Below are 21,109 nucleotides of genomic sequence, written 5' to 3'. Positions count from 1 at the left end.
CCTCTGAAGTTGATGAAGGCTTCCTCCAACCAAAGCGGGAGGCAGACACCAACATTTTGACTTGGGGCTATGATCCTTTCCCTAAATCCAGTGTATTCATTTTGGTGGTTTATCTGGAATGTTCTCTCTACTTTTTTTAATCAATTGTAATTTCAGTTTCTAAACTGGTTTCCTTATTACACTCTCTCTCTCTCTCTCTCTCTCTCTCTCTCTCTCTCTCTCTCTCTCTCTCTCTATATATATATATATATATATATATATATATATATATATCTTTACTACTGTCTTGTCTGATTTAAATTAATAGTTCCCTGCCTTGCTTTAAGTCCCAAATAAAATCTCATCTTTGAAGAAAGCTTTGCCCAACCATTCTTAATTTTGGTGATTTTTTTTCTGTTAATTTTTTCCTATTCTATTTATCCAGCACATAAATATTTTTTTGTCTTTATTGTTGTCTCCCTTGTTAGATTGAGAGTTTACTAAAAACTATTTATAACCTCTTTGTATCTTTAAGCTTAGTGGGCCCTAAGCTATTTCTTAGCACAGTACATAGCACATAGTTAGCACTTAAAAAATAATATTTATTATTTGATAGGTAGAGGTCGCATAGACCAGACTGTTATCAATTCCTCAGTCAATCCATGTACTACTCTTCTTCTGAAACATCACTCTCAGTTAATCAGGGATATTTTGGGGATTTATTCTAAAATTTATGATTTATAACTTTTGTGCTTTGTTTTCAAGCCCCATAGTTTTGTCTTTTACTGTAGATGATGTTGTATAATTTGATTTATTCAATCTGCCTATGCCTTTATAGCACTACCAAAGAGGCACTCCCTCCCTCCGAGGTAATCTAGTCTATTTTGGGAAGTATTTGATGGTTATGAAGGATTTCCCCCTATAATTTCAATCATTTGTCTCCTTGCAACTTCCAGCTCTAAGTTTTAGTTCTTCCTTGACCACCCAAGCAGAACAAGTGGGAATTGATGGAGTCAATTTAAAAATCAAAAGTTAATAAAATAAAAATATTCCAGGCATTTTCTTGGTTTCCAACAACTCCACTAGAAGGCAATAATACTTTTCTGGTTGATCTCTTTGTTTAGAATATCTTTGAGAAAGACAAACTCAGTAACTGAAACAGAAAAAAAAATATTTTTTGTATTGTGTCTGTTGCAACTAATTTTAACAGCATAGATAAATTGAAATTGTTGTATTCCACAGTGAACAAAAAGTAAATGCTAGTAGTTTAACCAGATCAGAAGGTGTTTCTATGCAGGGAGAACTGAACAGACTTTTCCTTAAAGGTTTTATGGGGGGGGGAAGCTACTAATATAGGCTATGTCTTTATTTTGTACAAAATTAATGAAATGACAATGGACTAAAAGTTCAGGAGCACTGAGGGAATTTACTTAAAATTCTGAGAGGCACTCCTTTCTTTTTTAGAGAGATAAGTGTGTTTTCTCTAACCTTCTAAAACCCTGGCTGGATTATAGGAGTTGGAATCAACAGTGGTTCCCTCTTTCTTCTCCTTTCAGATTCCTGCCCACATGGCTATAGAAGATGTCAGAATGGCAAGTGTTTCAGACCAGAACAAAGTTGCAATTTTGTAGATGACTGTGGAGATAATACTGATGAGAATGAATGTGGAACCTCCTGCACCTTCGAAAATGGCAGCTGTGGTTGGCAAAATTCCCTGGCTGACAACTTTGACTGGGTTCTGGGAGTTGGCTCACTTCTGCTTCTGAGCCCTTCCAGAGACCACACAGCCCTTGGAAATGCAACTGGTAAGTCATCAGCTCATTATTGGGGACTACTCACGTTCACCGTGCTCATCACGGTGCCTTCCCTGAGAGCAAGCTGGAGAGCTCTATAGAAGTAATTATGGTGTTATTGCACATAAAGGCAACATTGAGCAAGTAATCAAAATCTAATATTAATTACAATCTATAATGCCTTTGGATGAGAGAGATAGAAAGCTATACAAATTGACTTTCTTTCATGTGAACTAGGCCATTTTTATTTGGAAATGCTACTAGGGATGAGCAGTGTGGAATGAACAGAAGCATTGGACTAGGAGAAATGTGTTCCAATTCTAGCTTATGGATTCTCGGAAGTATAGATTTAGAACTGAAAGGGAATATGGAGGTCTTCTAGTCCAAATTCCTATTTTATATAGGATGAAACTGAGGCTCAGAGAAGTTGTGACTTACCCAGGGTCACATAGGTTGTGAGAAGCAGAGCCAAGTAGTGTCATATGACACGGAGGAAAGCAATTAACTTCTCAAAGTTTATTCTTCTCTCTCCATCTGTAAAACAAGGATGATTTGAACGGAAAAACCTACCCCATCGGGAGGATTTAGTGGAATCATATATTTAAAAGTATTTTGGAAAGTTAAGAATGCTGTATAACTGCCTGGCAAGAGTGGGAAACGGAGTTGCAGTACAGGGACAACCTATTTTCACAATTTTTGTAGCCGTTCATTTCTTACTTGGTAAGGTGACTGAGAAGAGAGACCTGACTTTAGAGTAAGAGTTTAAATCCCAGTTTTGCCACTACCTGTGTGTAACCCTGGACTAATCCCTTCACTTACCTGCGTATCAGTTTCCTTATATGTCAAATGAAGGATTCAGGCTGGATGTCCTCTAAAGATCCTTTTCTTTCTCACTCTATAATACTGTGGTTTTCTTAGAAATCAGTCAAGAGCAGAATTCAAGGAGAAATGAAGTCAGGAATTGACCTTAAAATACAGCAAGCACCTATTTTCCAAAATTCCATAGGCCTATAGGAAAGCATAGGTCAATAGGTGGTGCCATGGTTAGAGTGCTATAGGCTTAGAGTCAGGAAGAGCCAAGTTTAAATCTGGCTTCAATCACTTCCTAGCTGTGTGATCTTGGGCAAGTCCCTTTACCCTGTTTGCCTCAGTTTCCTCATATAAAATGGGCTGGAGAAGGAAAGAGCAAACAACTCCAGGATCTTTGCCAAGAAAACCCCCCCAAAGAGATCATGAAGTATAAGATATGAATGACTAAACAACAATAGCAAAAAATAAAATATAATAGGGAGAATTTGAACTCCTTAGGGGCAAGGGCTCCATTTCCTCTTTCTTTATATCGTCTTCGTCTCTAACATCCGGTAGGCAGTTCATGAATGTTTGTTGAATTGGAATATCTCTTCTCGTAAATTCAAATCCAGCCTGAAGTTGAGCCAGAGAAAGATGGAAAAAAAAAATCTGTTACAAAGAGCCATACTGCTCCCAATTCAGGTCTTGGATGCAAATACAAAGCTGAAGCAATTCACTTATCACAGTTTGGGTGACCATGTGTTACTTATGTGGCAATTATGTATATGAGAATGCCAGCTATCTTGTTTGCACAGTCAAGGGATGACGAAATGTGAAAGCGGGCTCAATTTCATTGTTTATATCCCACATAGTGATCCGATTGCATTTAATCATGGTGAAGAAGTCTACGACATCAGTTTCCCAAAGGCTGTCCTTTCCCTTTCATGAACTTAGAGCACGCCGTGAGCATAATTTTATAAATAGGGCAGGGCTGGCTTAGACTCCTTTCATAAACGAAGGCCGTCTCTGAATGGAGAAAGCTCAGAGAGATGTTCAGAGTCCATTATAGCCTCCTAGAGCTGACTTGGTGGCATAACTCACCCCCCCCCCCCCCGATCGATTAATGCTCCCTTTAAGTATGGCAGCGTACATTTCTAAAGCAAAGCCTGTTTGGAATTGTTTGGTGAATGTGCCCGGGCTGTGCTGTTAGCTTCCCTTTCTCTTTTAAATGGAAATGCCTTTGAAGGTTCAGAGCATATGAAATTGAATTAAAGGCACTCATGAAAAATGGAAGTCCAAATAGTTGTCTCACTACTCTTATCAACATCATTGACTCTGCTCCTTGTTGCCAGGGCACTTTTTACATCTGGAGGCCACTCCAGTGGGCTTGAGAGGGGAGAAAGCCCATCTGAAGAGCTCTCAGTGGCAAGAATCCAGCACAGCCTGTGTCCTGACTTTCTGGTACTTCATCTCCATGAAAGCTACCGGATCCATTCAGGTGCTTGTTAAGGTATGGCCCAGATTCTTGATACCTTGTGGGGTCTCACGAGCAGTCTGGAGCACAGCCCAATCCGTGGGGAATTGAAAGCCAGGAGAGAGGGGCCTATTTGTTGGAGGGAGATCTCTCTTGATTAGGGTGGTTGTTTGTGGAGAAGGAAGTGAATTTTGTACCTGTGAGTTCCATGTCCCAGAGTAGGCACCCAGAGCCTCAATGTGGACACTTACCTCATCATGTGTGTGTGTGCGTATTCACATCATATATGTGTATTCAGACATGTCTATGGCTTTGTGAACTCTTTAGGTAGTTAGATGGTAAAGTGGATAGAATTCCAGGCCTGGAATGATGCCCTGAATTCAAAGTCAGCCCCAGACAGTCACTAGCTGTGTGACCCTAGGAAAGTCACTCAACCCTGCTTGCCTCAGTTTTCTCATCTTTAAATTGAACTGGAGGGGGCAGCTGGGTAGCTCAGTGGATTGAGAGCCAGGCTTGGAGATGGGAGGTCCTAGGTTCAAATCTGGACTCAGACATTTCCCAGCTGTGTGACCCTGGGCAAGTCACTTGACCCCCATTGCCCAGCCCTTACCACTCTTTTGCCTTGGAACCAATACACAGTATTAACTCCAAGATGGAAGGTAAGGGGTTAAAAAATTGAACTGGAGAAAGAAATGACAAAGTCTTTGCCAAGAAAACTCCAAATGGGGTTACAAAGAGTCTGAAATGACAAAAAAAAAATGACCCAACAACTGAATTACCTTATCATGTACGAAATCCTCCTTATATCACGGCCAGGCTGGTCCCTTTAAATGCAGGCAACTTTATCTATGCAGGAGACAGTGAAGGAATGGACTGGATAGGATGCTAAATGTAGAAATCAGGAAGAGCCAAGGCAGAATCCTGTCACGGACACTTATTAATATGCTCCTGGACGCATCACTTGATCTTTCTCAGCCTTGTTTTTATCACCCTTATGAATGACTGAAGGATCATTCATTCATTAAGCACATTCTGTAAGCTCTTTAAGAACAGGAGATGGTACATAAGAGAGGTTTCAGTGGCAAGTAAGATGGGAAGGTCCCATGGTTCTTAGAGTTCAGCAGCAAAGCAGATGGTAATAAATATTCTTTTATAGTATTTCCTCTGATAAAACTATATCCATTGCCTGCCATTGAAGCAGTGCTCCCCCAGTGCTGAGGCCTTTGGTGGGAAGGCTTGCTTTATTTATTTTTCAGTAGCTCTACCCTGCTAGTGTTAGGGTTCTTGGGCTTGGGATGAAGGTCTCTTTCCTTCAGAGTTAGAAGAGATGGGAATTAAGATGATGTTTAGTAGCTCAGTTTGCTAAGCTCAGGCTACTTCCTGTCTTGTCCTCTGAGGGCCTTGCTACTTTCATTAGGTTGACTTACCTCTCTGACCCCAGGGTGACTGATCTCCAAAGAGATTGGTCTCTTGAGTAATGATTTTGGGGGTTGGATTAGAGGCAGGACCAGGGAATCACTGCTGTTCCCTGGGCTCTTTGACTTAATAGTCCATCAGTAACGGCAGATCAACAACTGATGCTTTTAATGATTTAAAATGAGAATAATAATAGGACTTCTTTCCCAGGCTTATTTTGAGGATCAAGTAAGATGATATAGGTAAGTTGCTTTGCAAACCTTAGATTGCTGTTTTACTGTCAGCGATTTTATCATCATTGTCATTGTCATTGTTGTCATTACTATCCTATATTTTACTTTCTCACAGAAGCAGGATTTGCTTTGCTTCCCCCCAAAAACAAACACATCCATTTGATTTCATTTTTGATTAGTTTCTAAGGGATCTAATAATATTTTAATAATATAAAATGATGTAATATGATTATAAGTATTCATGATGCAAAAGCATTTCAGAAATTAGCCAATGATTATTCCAATATTCAAGAAAAATACTACATGCTAATATACTTTTACTGAGAACAGATTGTTCCTTCTGAGAATCTAATTCAGACTTAAAAAGGAACAATTTTTCTGAGAAAAATAACAAAGGGAAAGTCCAATATTAATGCCTCCTGCTTCAAGTATCTTTAGTTTTAGCTTGTGTGTGTGTGTGTGTGTGTGTGTGTGTGTGTGTGTGTCTCCTAGGTCTCTAGGTCAAATTCCAGGAACATGTACTTTGCAAAGCTGCTTTACTAGCTGCTACTGCTGTATTACCCAGGAACATTGGCAGGTCCTGGGATCTGGCACATTTGAAGATGCCTGATCTGAATAACAAACAGTTTAACAACTGAGAAGAGCTAAGACTGACCAAATCAGGGTTTTAGTCGAACCATCTGAGACTCATTTGAGTATCTCCACCACGTAGCTATGTGTACCATCATGCGTTGACTAGACTTAATACCATCACAAATACTATCAGCTTTACTTCAAAGATATAATTTGTGGTGAAAAATGTAAGTTAATACCAGTGCAAATTATAAGGTATTCATGGGAATATTTTGATTGCTGTTTTCTATGTGTCTAAGTGTAATATGTATTTCTCTGGAGGATATGAAATTTCATCACTGTAAGGGAATTCCCAATGTGGAGAATTATTTCACAAAAGTTCTTGCCCTCACATTCTAATGGGGGATACAAGTAAAAAAAATAAGCACCTTCAAGATATATACAGTCATTGAAAAGTAAAATTAAATAGAAATGCATTAGAAATGAGACCACTGGGAGGCAACTGGGTGGCTCAGTGGCTTGAGAGCCAGGCCTAGAGATGGGAGGTCCTAGGTTCAAATCTGACCTCAGCTACTTCCTAGCTGTGTGACACTGGGCAAGTACTTGACCCCCATTGCCTAGCCTTTAGAGCTTTTCTGTCTTAGAACCAATACACAGTATTGATTCTAAAACAGAAAGTAAAGGTTTAAAAAAATGAGAATATTGAGTGGTAAAGTTGATGGAGAATCGAGCCTGGAATCAATAAGGCCTGAGTTCATATATGGCATCAGACACTTATATCATTGTGTACTCATAGAAAAAGGACAAATCTTTGCCTGCCTCAGTTTCCTCATCTACAAAATGAGGATGAAAAGAACGCCTACCTTCCAGGGTGGTTGTGAGAATCAAATAAGATAATATTTGTAAAGCACTTAATATAGTACCTGTCATATAAAAGTATAAAATAAATGCTTTTTATTTTTTTTTAAAGAAAACATTAACCAGTAGTGGTGGTGGGGCATGGGGGAAGGCCTCCCGTAGAAGGTGGGTTTTGAGCTGAGGTTTTAAAGGAAGCTAAGAAATCTAAGAGGTAGATGTAAGGAGGAAGAACATTCTGGGCATGGGAGATAACTAGTGCAAAGGCTTAGAGTTAGGACATTGTGAGAGACAGCACATATGCTAGAGTTGTCGAATAGGTGGTAGAAAGAAAAAAATAATTTTTAATAATAAAATATTAAGGACAAATTAGTAGAGTCAAGCGAAAGAAATCCTCACATTGCCCTCATCCCCCCCCCCAAAAAAAGGTATGTTGCATTCTGAAAACTGATCTATAACTTCACTATCAGGAAACAGGTATTCATTTTTTTAAGATTTTATATTTATCTTTTAAATTTTTTAAAAAATTTGTTTAGAATATTTTTCCATGGTTATATGATTCGTGATTTTTCCCACCCCTTTTTTTTTCCACTTTCTAGGAGCTGCCTAGCAGGTCCAATGGGTTATATATGCACTATTGTTCAAAACCTATTTACTTATTATTCATATTTGCAGTAGAGAGATCCTTTAACATCAAAACCCCAATCACATCCCTATCACACTACATGATCAAGCATATATTTTTCTAATACATTTCTGGTTTCACAGTTCTTTCTCTGGATGTGGATGGTGTTCTCCTGGTTCTGCTCCTTTCACTCTGCATCACTTCCTGGAGGTCTTTCCAGTTCACATGGAATTCCTCCAGTTTATTATTCTGTTGAGCACAATAGTATTCCATCACCAACAGATACCACAATTTGTTCAGCCATTCCCCAATTGTAGGACATCCCCTCATTTTCCAGTTTTTTGCCACCACAAAGAGTGCAGTGATGAATATTCTTGTACAAGTCTTTTTCCTTATTATCTCCTTGAGGTACAAACCCAGCAGTGCTATGGCTGGATCAAAGGGCAGACAGCCTCTTAAATCCCTTTGCACATAATTCCAAATTGCTCTCCAGAATGATTGGACCAATTCACAACTCCATCAGCAGTGTGTCAGTGCCCCAATTTTGCCACACCCCCTCCAACATTCATCACTAGGAAATAGATATTCATCATCAGTGATCTAAAATTGTTTGTTTTTTGGTTATCAATCCAAATTTTTATACCTTAAAAGTTATTTGTCTTTAGATAATTATGGTACGTATTTAATTTCCCCAAATTTCATATGAAGGAATTTTAATATTCATTTAAACAATTTTTATTTCTAAATTCTCATTTTCTTCCCCTCTGCATCCCCCTGTCCTAAGACAGTAAACATTGTAATATAGATTTGACATGTGCAATCATGTAAAACTTTTTTTTTCTATTAGTCATTTTGTGGAGAAGATATTAAACCAAAAATAAAGAAGAAAGAAAGTGAAATATGTTTTAGTCTGCATTCAATCTCTAACAGTTCTTTTTTGGGGGGCCTTTGGAGGCCTTTTTCATCATGAGTCTTTTGGAATTATCTTGAATCACTGTTTTTCTGAGAACAGCTAAATCTTTACAGTTGTTCATCATACAACACTGCTATTAGTGCATTCAGTATTTTTCTGGTTCTGTTCACTTACCCTTGCATCACTTCATGTAAGTCTTTCTAGGTTTGTCTGAACTCATTTTGCCAGCCATTTCTTATACCACAATTAGTATTCCATTACACTATATATCACAACTTATTTAGCCATTCCCCAATTGATGGACATCCCCTTGATTTTCAATTCTTTTGTCATCATAAAAAGAACTGCTTATATACATTCTTCTCCTTACTCTCTACTAGCTCCTGTAATTTTTCCAAGTTTATCTGAAACTTGATCTTTTTTATTTTTAAAGTAGTATATAATAATGTGCTATATATTATTATGTATATATATTATATATCATAATCTATACTATATTGTTATTTTTATAAGTTCTCCAGTTGATGGCTACCCCATAGTTTTACATTCTCAATATTCATTTTCCAAATTTAATTCAGGAAAATAATGTTCAGGGAAATAATTTGAATAGGAAAATAGTGTGGGTTAGCTATTGAGTAAACTACTCATCCTTTCTAAGAATGGTAATATAGATCAAATGATTGTTCTCTAACTTAGAATGGGAAATGAGAGGAAATGGTGTTTAAAACTATATATGATCAGTGACATTGCATGAAGATGAATGGGAAGTAATGTGGTAAGTCTGAGACTGGGAGAGATATGGAGAAAGGCTCTGGCTGCAATAGTTGGAGCTTTAGTGCCAGGTCAGTGGTAAGGGCACTTATGGGTATGCCTGCTTGACTGTGCCTACTTAGCTGATCTTTTCTTCTGACTCCTATTCATTTGCATACTGAGGCAGAGAAGATCTTAGGAAAATCTAACTGTAAGTGTGATAAAGTGTCTCTATCCAGAGGTAAGGTTGAGAAGAAAAGATTAAATATGGGGCATTACTTAGTTTTTTTTTTTTCTGAGTATGCTACTTATAGCTAAAGAGTCATCAAATAACTTGTTGTCATTGGGTACAGATTGTAGCCAATGTGATATAATATATTGGTGCTGAGATTGCACAGGGGTCCAAAGTGAAGAAGCCCAGGGGCTAATAGCAAGAAGTACTGGGCTAGTCGAGATTGTGTATATTTCAGTGAGCATAGAACCATCTGACTCCAAGAGAGCAACACCTTTCAGAATACCATATTCAACAGCCATAAAAAGACAACACTATCATTCCCAGGTTAAATTCCAGGCTCACCTATCATCAGAAGTCACTAGCAGACCAGCAAGTATCAATGAAATCAAATGCCTAGCAGAGACCCACCATATGAAAGGGTAAGCCTGAAAGGCTTTATCATAATTTTACGTAAATATCTGATTACTTTAGTGTTATTATTTCAACTACATCCTTATTGAAGTCTGAATATTGATTATTTTATTTCATTTCAAAGTAAAATATTCCAGAAAATGAACCCTTGACATCAATGTAGAAAGTAAAAGAAAATGTTTTCTGATCATTTTATATTACCTTCTGAAGATTTGTGAGTACAAGTTTATTAACCCTATATTGCAATGTCAACACTCAGTCATGATGTTTGAGTAGCCTAGTGTCAGTGCAATCTTTGAAGCCTTAATTATATTATACACTGTATTTAAGTAGAAAAACCAGGTTAATAAAAATAGTCTTTGTATAGATAGTCGCTGATGCTGAAGTCATCACACTGAGAAATGTACTGAATAATTACTTAATGCCTAGAATACCTACCATCTGCACCAACAAAAAGGCAAGACCATGTTTCTCATAATTCTGATATCTTTTTTTTTATTTTATTTAGTCAATTTAGAACATTATTCCTTGGTTACAAGAATCATATTCTATCCCTCCCTCCTCTACCCCAACCCTTCCTGTAGCCTGTAGCCCTCAGAATTGTTCTGGATCATTGCTAATAGAGAAGTCCTTTACATTCAATTGTGCATGGAACATTTGATTTTTAAAATAGCTCCAAAGGGAGAGAAACCTAAAAGACCTACATTTATAATTTTGGAGTTTCAGACAATGAGGAATCTGCTCATTGCAAGAGAAGGAAATATTTCTGGGTAAACAAGTTTTCAACACTCTCAGACCATACCACATTGGTGATTGCCTTTGCCATCCATAATTTCTGATATCACATCCTTTTCAGAAAAGCTGTTTTGTTTTGTTTATTTTATTTTGTTTTTGTGAAGCATCAAGGCATGGGGGAAAGTATTTTGACTGGAGTTAGAGGACTATGATCATAATCTCAAGATTCAAATATCAGCTCCAACTCATAACACTTGTATGACTCTGGCAAATGAGTAAATCTCCCTTAGGCCTCAATTTCCTAACATGTAAAATAAAAGGTTGTATTAGTTGGCCTCTAAGATAAAATAGAGTATAATTTAGTATGATCAAATGAGGTTATATCTATATATAAATATGCACATATGTGTAATTTGCTATATAAAATGCTATATAAATTCTGCTGCCTCCGCTGCTGCTGCTATTAGAGAGCCCTTTCAGTTCTAGATATTATAGTCTGATTATGCTCTAAACTCTGGTAAGATGCATTTCCCTTGATATAACCTTTTGGGTATGTATTCCCCACCAAATATAGGTGATATATAATTAAAGAGTCATCAATTCCTAAATACAGTTATCCTTAACAATAACTTGTAATGCTTTTACAACTGATGCTTTCTACAGTAGTTATGGATCTTTTCAATGATTTCTATCATGATTAGATTGGATGGAGTATCAAAATAATGGCCCAATAAGCTTCTAGGGCTGGATCTTCAATGGCAGACTGACCCCACATACTTGGATGGGGAGCCAACACAGACATATAATACAAGATGTCTAGGTTACTGGGGTAAGGAGGCAATCGTTCTATAGTTTGTCTCCCATTTCCTATTGCTCAGATCTTTTCTAAACACCACAGGCTCGTGTGGCCCAGTTTTTGTCTCTTCTAAAATAATAATTCTCCTCAAGACAACCTAGTGGAGTAACCATTTTTATAATCCATGGACAAAGACAACCCCACTTAGTTTTTTATTTCTTAATGCTTCCAGATATATAACACATCTCTACACACTGGCATTTTTTTCAAATTGCATTTAGTCAAACTACTTTTTATTGCTTCCATTTTACATATTACACATTTCCAATTTACATATTGTACTATATCACTCTTTATAGGATTATTAACTTAGTCCTTTTCAATTCACCTAAAACACTTTGTAGATGAAGAAATTGAAGACTGAGAAGAATAAATAATTTTTACAAGGTTACACATGTATTCAGATGAAGAGATGGAATTTGAATCCAGTTCTTTTTTACTGCACATTTCCAATATTTACAATTATAGTAGGTTGCTCTGCCCTAGATTATAAGCCTCCAGGGTACAGAGACCACATTTATCCAAGAAATTGTACAGTGCTAAGGACAAAACCATTTTTCAATATTTAACAAGTGCTTTTCAATACTCACCTAGAAGGAAAGACACTAGGACAAATAAAGATTTATGTTTATAGAAATATTCATTAGTCAAATTTAATTGGTTAATAAAGTACATCAATTATTTTTAAAAAAGGAAAATTATGATTGACTGGCTCAATGTAGTCTTACAGCATGTTTCTCTAATCTGTGTGTTCCCAAGAGGCTCAAACTTTTACAAGCACAGATTTTGCTTAGATCATCAGTACTGAAACCTCATAGTGAGTAGGCTGAACCCCCCTTGCTCCAAAGTGTTTTGATGGAAATATATTATTTTTAACTGTATAGATTGCCAGATCATTTAATATGTCAATTTCATAAGGACAAGTAACAGATATCATTATTTCCAGAGAGTGAGACAAATCAAAATGTGTGAAGATCTCTATAGGAATTTCAGGTCTGAAGTGAACTACATTGAATGAATTCCTCTAGGCACTAATGATTGGAAACATAATGCCATTGCAAATCAGAGCCAAGTTTTGATCAGCCGAAGCAGAAACAGTCTTGGATCCTACCATAGTTTTGAGCTCTCCCAGACAGACTCAGCAATGGGCCTATGGCCAGCTGGAACCAGCAAGTTGCAGAACTGGCTGTTAGTAGATTAATGAATTTGGAGGATTTGTCACCTGGATTTCAGGAGCTCTTTCTCAAATGTCATATGTAGTCACAAGCATTGACATCTGGGCTAGTCAGGGACCAAGGCAGAGGGAAGCAACAACCTGACCTGATGTTCATCTGACTGTGGTCTTTAGTGACCAATATTTTTATTGTATTATTATTTTTTTATTTCTAAGCATTTGTTCTATAGGAAGATTTTACTACAACCTGAGTCATTTTAATTAGCAGTGTACAAGTTGATTACATGAAGGTTTTTTTTATTAGTTACTTAGTTCCTTTCAAAACTGTCATTTGAAACACCAGTTTCATTAGAAATATACCTTCCACTCAGACCTTTCATCTATTTTTAAGATGGTATAAGATGGTATTTATTTGAAAATCTATAAAAATTTGAAATCAGTTTTTTTTGGCACATTTTTTCAGTATTCTCTATAAAGATAATGATCTTCATCATTCTATAAGCCTTGCCCATAGTTATTATAACATTTGTACCCTTAAATTAGGGTAACAGGTTCTATTAAAAGTCTAATAGTTTTCCATGGGGATTTGGTTTTAACTCCTATTTTAAAGAAGATTAAATCAAGAGCATTTGTTTGAAAATAATTACAAGATTAGTACTATTGCATAAGAATTCTGTCATATACTAAATATCAGAATATGAATACCAGGACTGAACACTAAGGATACTTTAACGGGACCCTTCTGCCAAATTGGACATGAAGAAATCAGACGGCTTCCTTTAGATTGCTGTTTAGAATAGATAGGTTGATATTAAACAGATGAAGAAGACAATATTATTAAACTTGTATTTTGTTTCTCTTCTCCCTTTCTGGGAGGATGCTGTTTGTATTGAGAAGGATAGAAAATAAATTTTGACATAAAATATAAAGTCTTTTAAATAAAATTGCTGAATTACTGTCAATGATCTCTAAATAAATATGAAAAAAAATTTAAAGTTCCATAGCTCTGTTTATTGGGAGATTTATTCCTATACTTAGGGAAAGGAGGTCAATACTTTAAAAATAATTGATAAGTTTGTTACAACAAAACTTAATCCCCTTTAATTTATATTTGGAGCAATCAAAACATATAGTTATTCAGAACACTATAAAATGATTATAATTACTAGCACATGCCTATCCATTAATTGGTTCAATAAGCATTTCCACTGATGGGCATAGTCAAGGCAGCTTTGAAGCAGCAAAAGTCAATTCCTCTGTGAAAAACCTTCCACCCAATCAAAAACAAAGTTCTTCAAGGGAAACAGAAAATCAAATCCAACAAGAAGACAGAGCTGAGGGATCCTCCTACTTCATTTAAATTAAAAAGTACACAGAGAAGGTTGAATTCTCAGATTTAAGGAAAAAATAAGAGGAAGATCCCAGAGCCCTTCCCCCACTTACTGTACTGAGACTTAGGCAATTAATGGAATCTCAGGGTGAGGGCTTCAACCAAGATAGACATGACTACATGAAGCTCAGGGCTTTGACCAAAGCTAGCAAGAATGCAGCTGGGGAAGAGAAGAGAAGATGACAAGATGGAGAAGAGAAGAGGTGATGAGGGCAGACTGGTCTCAGCCTCAGCCAACACACTTCCATCTTGGTCCTATGCCTCTGGAAATCCTAATCCAGGATCCCTCCCCCACTATTTTTGCTGAGACTGGTTGACTGGGATCCTGGGGGAGGGACACAACCTCAATGGAGTACCTTGGTATTACCATGGGAAGCTCAGGACTCTGACTTGGTAGCTGGCAAGGAGGTGGCTGGCAGAAAGAAGTATAGAGGAGGAGAGGGGTAACTATCTTCAGCTTCCAACTTTTACTTTTAGCTTTAGCCTCTGCTGGCAGCTGGGGAAAATCTGGCCCCAGGGCACATTAATACAACTGTTCAGCTCCATCAGCCTAATCCAGTTAATCAGCTGAACAGAGAAGAAACCCCTTCAGGACAGAAAAACCAAAACTCACAGATCCAACAAGTAAGCAGAGGAGCAAGAATACAGCCAATAAGGAGGAGGAAAGAAGGAAAAAACACATGAGTAAACAACAGAAAAAGAAAAAAAAAAGAAATTACAATCAACAGTTTCTATTCAGGTAATGAAAAAAAGAAAACCTATAACACAGGAAGACCAAGGAATACCAAACAAAAACTCAGTAACTCCAGTGAATTATATCCAGGCACTGGAAGAACTCAAAATACAATTTAAAAAAATTAAGAGAGGTTAAAGAAAATTGAGAAAAGAACATTAAAAGCAAAATAGGTCATCTGGAAACAGAGGCAAATGAACTAAAATAAGAAAATAGTGTTTTAAAAGCCAGAATTGATCAGCCTGAAAATGAGGCAAGGAAAGTAAATAAAAGCAATGATTTACAAAGAAAAATAGATTGATAGGAAAATGTTCAAAATGTCAGGGATTAAATTTAGACTTTAAAAATTAGAATTTTGCAATTAGAAGGGAATGACTTCACAAGGCAGCAAGAATCTATAAAACAAAATCAAAATAATGAAACAATTGAGGAAAATATGAAACATCTGATTGATAAAATGACACTCATAGAAAATAGATCCCAGAGAGACAATGTAAGAATTATTGGACTACCCAAAAGTCATGACCAAAAATAAAGCCTAGACATCATATTACAGGAAATTATCCAACAAAACTGTCCTGCTATTCTTGAACAATAGGATAAAGTAGAGATTGAAAGAATCCACAGAATACCTCCTGAATTGAGTCCCCAGTTGACAATACCCAGGAATGTTATAGCCAAGTTCAAGAACTTCCAAATGAAGGAAAAGCTATTACAGAATGCTGAAAAGAAACAATTTAGATTACATGGAGCCACAGTTAGGATTACACAGAACCTGGCTATATCAACACCAAAAGACCAGAAGGCATGGGATATGCTATTCCAGAAAGCAAAGGAACTGGCTCTATAACCAAGAATCAACTACCAAACAAAACTGACTCTTTTCTTGTAAGGGTCATTTGCAAGTATGATCATTTAATAAAATAGAAGATTTCTAAGCATTCCTGAAGAAAAGACTGGACATAAACAAAAATTTGATGCCTAAATATAAAACTCAAAACAATCACCTAAAGGTAATTACAAAAGGAAATTTAAAAAAAATTAAGGGACCCAATAAGTTCAAATGATTTTTATTCCTATAAGAAAAAGATGATATTAGTAACTCTTAAAATTATTATTATCATCAAGGTAGCTAGAAGTATATGTAGAGGTTATAGTGATTGTATAAGATGATATGTATGTATATATACATATATATATATGTAAAATAGGGGTGAAAAATAAGATAATACTGAGAGAAATGGGAAAAGAGATAAAATGGAGTAAATATATATTTCATAAAGAAGTGCACAGGGGTAGGGGGTATGAAGATCAATACAATGGAAGGGAGGAAGAGGTTAATAACAGGTATTAATTAAATCTTACACTCATTGGAATTGACTCAGAGAGGGAAGAACAGTCAGATCCATTGAGGCAGAGAATTGTATTGTGCCCTATAAAGAAGTAGATGTTTTATAAACAGGCTGGTGGGAAAGGGAGAAATAAAAAAGAAGGAGAGGTTGGGTGGTCATTTAAAAGGAAATATAGAAACAGGAGAATAATAGGAAGTGATGGAGTGGAAAGGGGAATGAAATTAGGAAGGAGAAAAGGGAGAAACTGACTAAAGGTGAAAAGGTGGAGGGGAGGGCAAGAAGGATAAGAGAAAAGGCAGAATCAAAGGAGTAAGTCAAAATAGAAGGGAATACACAGGCAATAATTGTAAGTGTGAGTGTGAATGGGATGAACTAACCCATAAGAAGGAAGCAGATAGCAGAATGTATTAAAAACCAGAATCCTACCATATTTTTCTACAAAAAACACTTGAGGCAAGTAGACATATACAGGGTAAAGGTAAGAGTGAGGAACAGAATTTATTGGACTGTAACTGTGACAAAGAAGGCAAGAGTAGCAATTATAATCTCAGACAAAGCTAAAGCAAAAATATATATCATTAAAAGTGATAAGGAAGGTAATTACAACTTGATGAAAGGCAATATAAATAATGAAGAAATATCAGTACTCAGCATATATGCACCAAACTGTATAGCGTTCAGATTTCTAAAGGAGAAATTAAGGGAGCTTTATGAAGAAATAGATAGTAAAACTATACTAGTGGGGTATCTCAACCTTCCCCTATCAGAACTAGATAAATCACACCAAAAGAAATAAATAAGAAAGAAGTAAGGGAAATTAATGAAATGTTAGAAAAATTAGAAATAACAGATATGTCAGGAAAAATAAATATGGATGAAAAGGAATATATCATCTTTTCAGTAGCACATGGCACATATTCAAAATTGACCATGTACTAGGTCATAAAAACATTGCAAACAAATGTAGGAAAGCAGATGTAATAAATGACACTTTTCCACATCTTAATACAACAAAAATCTTAATAAGGGCTTATGGAAAGGCAAATTATTTAAAATTAATTAGAATCTAAATAATCTAATTCTTCAAAACTGGTGGGTCAAAGAACAAATCAAAGAAACCTTTACAAATTTAATTAAAGAGAATGACAATGAGAAGACAACATATCAAAATCAATGGGATGCAGCCATAGCAGTAATCAGGGAAATTTATATACCTGAGTGCATATCAGAGAGGGAAGAGGTCAATGAATTGGGCCTGCAACTTAAAAACTAGAAAAAGAGCAGATTAAAAATCCTCAGATGAAAACCAAATTTGAAATCCTAAAAATCAAAAGAGAAGTTAATAAAATTGAAAGTAAAAGAACTTTTGAACTAATAAATAAGACTAGGAGCTGATGCTTTGAAAAAAAACAAATGAAATAATATACTTATTAATCTAATCAAAATAAAGAAAACCAAATTAATAGTATGAAAATTAAGGTAATTATTAAAAATTATTTTGCCCAATTATATGGCAATAAATATGGCCATTTAGATAAAATAGATGAATGTTTAAAAAATATAAACTGCCTAGATCAACAAAAGTGAAAATAAAACACTTGAACAATCCCATCTCAGAAAAAGAAATTGAACAAGCCATCAATGAACTCCCTAAGAAAAAAATCCCCAGAGCCAGATGAATTTACAGGGGAATTCTATCATACATTTAAAGAACAATTGATCTCAATATTATACAAGCTACTTGACAAAATAAGCAAAGAAGGAGTTCTACCAGATTCTTTAATGACACAAATATGGTACTGATACCAAGCCAAGCAGACCAAAAACTGAGCCCAATCTCCTTAATGAGCATGGATGCAAAAAATCTTAAATGGAATACTAGCAAAAAAATAACTCCAGCAAGTGATCATGAAGATTATTCACTATGATCATGTGGGATTTATACCTGCAATGCAAGGATGGTTTAATATTAGGAAAATCATCCAAATGATTAACCATATCAATAGCCAAACAGAAATCACATGATTTCTCAGAAGATGATTATCTCAAAAGATGCAGAAAAAGCCTTTGCCAAAAAAAAATACACATTCTTACCTGAAAATACTAGAAAGTATAGGAATAGATGGGCCTTTCCTAAAAATAATAAATATATATTAAAAGCCATTAGCAAGCATCATCTGCAATGGGGATAAGTTAGAAGCCTTCCTAGTAAGATCAGGAGTGAAACAAGGATGCCCATTATCACCACTAGTATTTTACAGTGTACTAGAACTGCTAGTGCTATCAATTAGAGAAGAAAAAGAAATTGAAGGGAACAAAGTAGGCAATAAGGAGAATAAACTATCACTCTTGCAGATAATATGATGATCTACTTAGGGAATCCTAGAAAATCAACAATAAAAGCTGGTAGAAATAATCAACAGCTTTACCAAAGTTCTAGGATACAAAATAAATCCACATAATTATCAGTATTTCTATATTTCCAACAAAACTCAGCAGCAAGAGTTAGAAAGAGAAATTCCATTTAAAATCACTCTAGGCAACATAAAATACTTAGGAATCTATTTGCCAAGACAAATGCAGAAATGATAGAAACAAAACACATCCAACACAATTAAAACTGGATCTAAATAATTGGGAAAAAAACATTAATTGCTCATGGGTAGGACAAGCTAATACTATAAAAATAACAATCCTACCCAAATTAACTTACTTATTCAGTGCCATACATATCAAACTACCAAGAAACATTTTTACTGAATTAGAAAAAAACTATAACAAAGTTCATTTGGAAGAATAAAAGATCAAGAATATCAAGAAAACTACTGAAAAAAGGGGAAAGGATGGAGGCCTAGCAGTACCAGAACTTAAACTCTATTATAAAGCACTGATCATCAAAACAATATGGTACTGGCTAAGATAGAGAAGGGACAATCAATGGAATAGACTTGGAGTAAATGACCTCAGCATGATAGTATATAATAAATCCAAAGAGCCTAGCTTTTCGAAAAAGAAAAGGTATTTGACTTTTTGGCCCACTGTTTGACCACTATTTGACAAAAACTCCTGGGAAAATTGAAAACAGTATGGGAAAATTAGGTGTAGATCATCATCTCACTCTCTATACCAAGATAAATTCAGAATGGGTAAATGACTTAAATATAATGAGAGAGACTACAAGTAAATTAGGTGAACATAGAATAGTATACCTATCTGATCTATGAGAAAGGACAGATTTTAAGACCAAACAAGAGAGAATATTAAAAAATATAAAATGAATAATTTTTATTACATTAAATTGAAATACTTTTTTGCAAACAAAACCAATGCAATCAAAATTAGAAGTGAAGCAATAATTTGAGGGAAAATCTTTATAACAAAAATCTCTGACAAAAGTATAATTTCTCTAATATATAGGAGGTAAATTAATTATACAAAAAATCAAGCTATTCCCCAATTGATAAATGGACAAGGAACATGAATAGGCAGTTTTCAGATAAAGAAATGAAAATTATCAATAAGCAAATGAAAAAGTTTCCTAAATCTCTGATAATTAGAAAACTGCAAATAAAAACACCTCTGAGGTATCACCTCACATCTAGCAGATTGGCCAATATGACAGTATAGGTGAAATTAGTTAATATACTGAGGTATATGTGAGCCCTCAGTATCCCTCAGTAAAGTAAGGCCAATGGCCTTGCCTACTGGGACCAGTGCCTGACCAGGCCTTATGTATTGTGTTCAGTTCAATTTAAATTTTTAAAGTAAAGCAAATTAAGATAAAAATCAAGTGGACTAAGAGAAACCACCTCTTCTGAAGTCCTGTTAATAATTTGCTTGAAAAATCCTCAGGCACTGAAACTTCCTGTTGAATTTTATATTTAAAAATATGTGAAATACTATAGGCTTAGAATCCTAACCCAGCATGCCATTTCCAATTAGCTCATTTTAGTTCCCATAAATGGCACCATGCTGGAAACTCTTGTGAAACTTGATCGACTTAGTAGAGAACAGATTATCTAATTATTTTCTTTTCTCCAAATTCAACATTACTGTTTCTTCATGTTAACCAATTAATCATTTTCTATAAGTACAAATATAATGGAGTCAAATTAATAAAGGCCAAAATTTATAAAAAACATTCTTACCCCATATTTCTGGATTCTGTTTCATTCTCCTGTGTCCTTCATTATTAATTTTTCTGAAACATTGCCAAATGTAGTTGAGCATTTGGTAACCGACCTTTTTCTATATTTTTCTCCTGAAGAAAGATAGAAGAAATTGTAAAATGATGGTTTGGTAGACCAATGTAAAATAATTCAGATTAGAATAGAACCATGTGTACTCTCCCAAGTCCCTTTTATTCTTGGGATTATGTGAGAATTAATGTTGTATGTCAAAATCCAAGTTCCTCAGTCTTTTCACTTTTCATTTGCCCATCTTTTTTATATTTGGCTACATAAAAAAATAACAGATGTAGCATTTTCTTGTCATAGCTTTTTAGCTTTTCAATAACCCTGTGAGCTATTTACTGAAGTTATTATTCCCATTTTATAGAAGAATAAATTAAGTCTCAGAGAGATTGTGACTTGACTATGGTTACAGAATTTAGATACAGTTCTTCTTAGCTTTAAGATCAACCCCAGCATTCTAATCATTCAGCCAAGCTATTTCTCCCTAGGAAGATCCACCACAATTGTGAGATCAAATTATTTAGATCAATACTATGAACAGGCAAATATACTGTGCAATTTTAATCCTATAAAAATAAATCTCAATTGTATCTGATTATTAAATTTACATAATCAATTGGGTTTTTATGT

General features: G+C 35.4%; 1 protein-coding gene across 1 annotated transcript in view; it reads left to right on the top strand.

Moving 5' to 3' along the window:
* Nucleotides 1–21,109, top strand: part of MALRD1 (MAM and LDL receptor class A domain containing 1) — a 1,015,998-nt gene that overhangs the window by 499,976 nt on the left and 494,913 nt on the right. Inside the window, exons 28-29 of the mRNA XM_007504899.2 lie at nt 1,536–1,784; nt 3,914–4,071. Of these exons, the coding sequence (XP_007504961.2) occupies nt 1,536–1,784; nt 3,914–4,071 (407 nt within the window). The remainder of the gene's footprint in view (nt 1–1,535; nt 1,785–3,913; nt 4,072–21,109) is intronic.

This window comes from Monodelphis domestica, chromosome 5 (assembly GCF_027887165.1).
Source record: "Monodelphis domestica isolate mMonDom1 chromosome 5, mMonDom1.pri, whole genome shotgun sequence".
Taxonomy (NCBI): Eukaryota; Metazoa; Chordata; class Mammalia; order Didelphimorphia; family Didelphidae; genus Monodelphis; species Monodelphis domestica.
The sequence above is the reverse complement of the archived record's forward strand: the minus strand, read 5'-3'. Positions and strand labels throughout refer to the sequence as shown.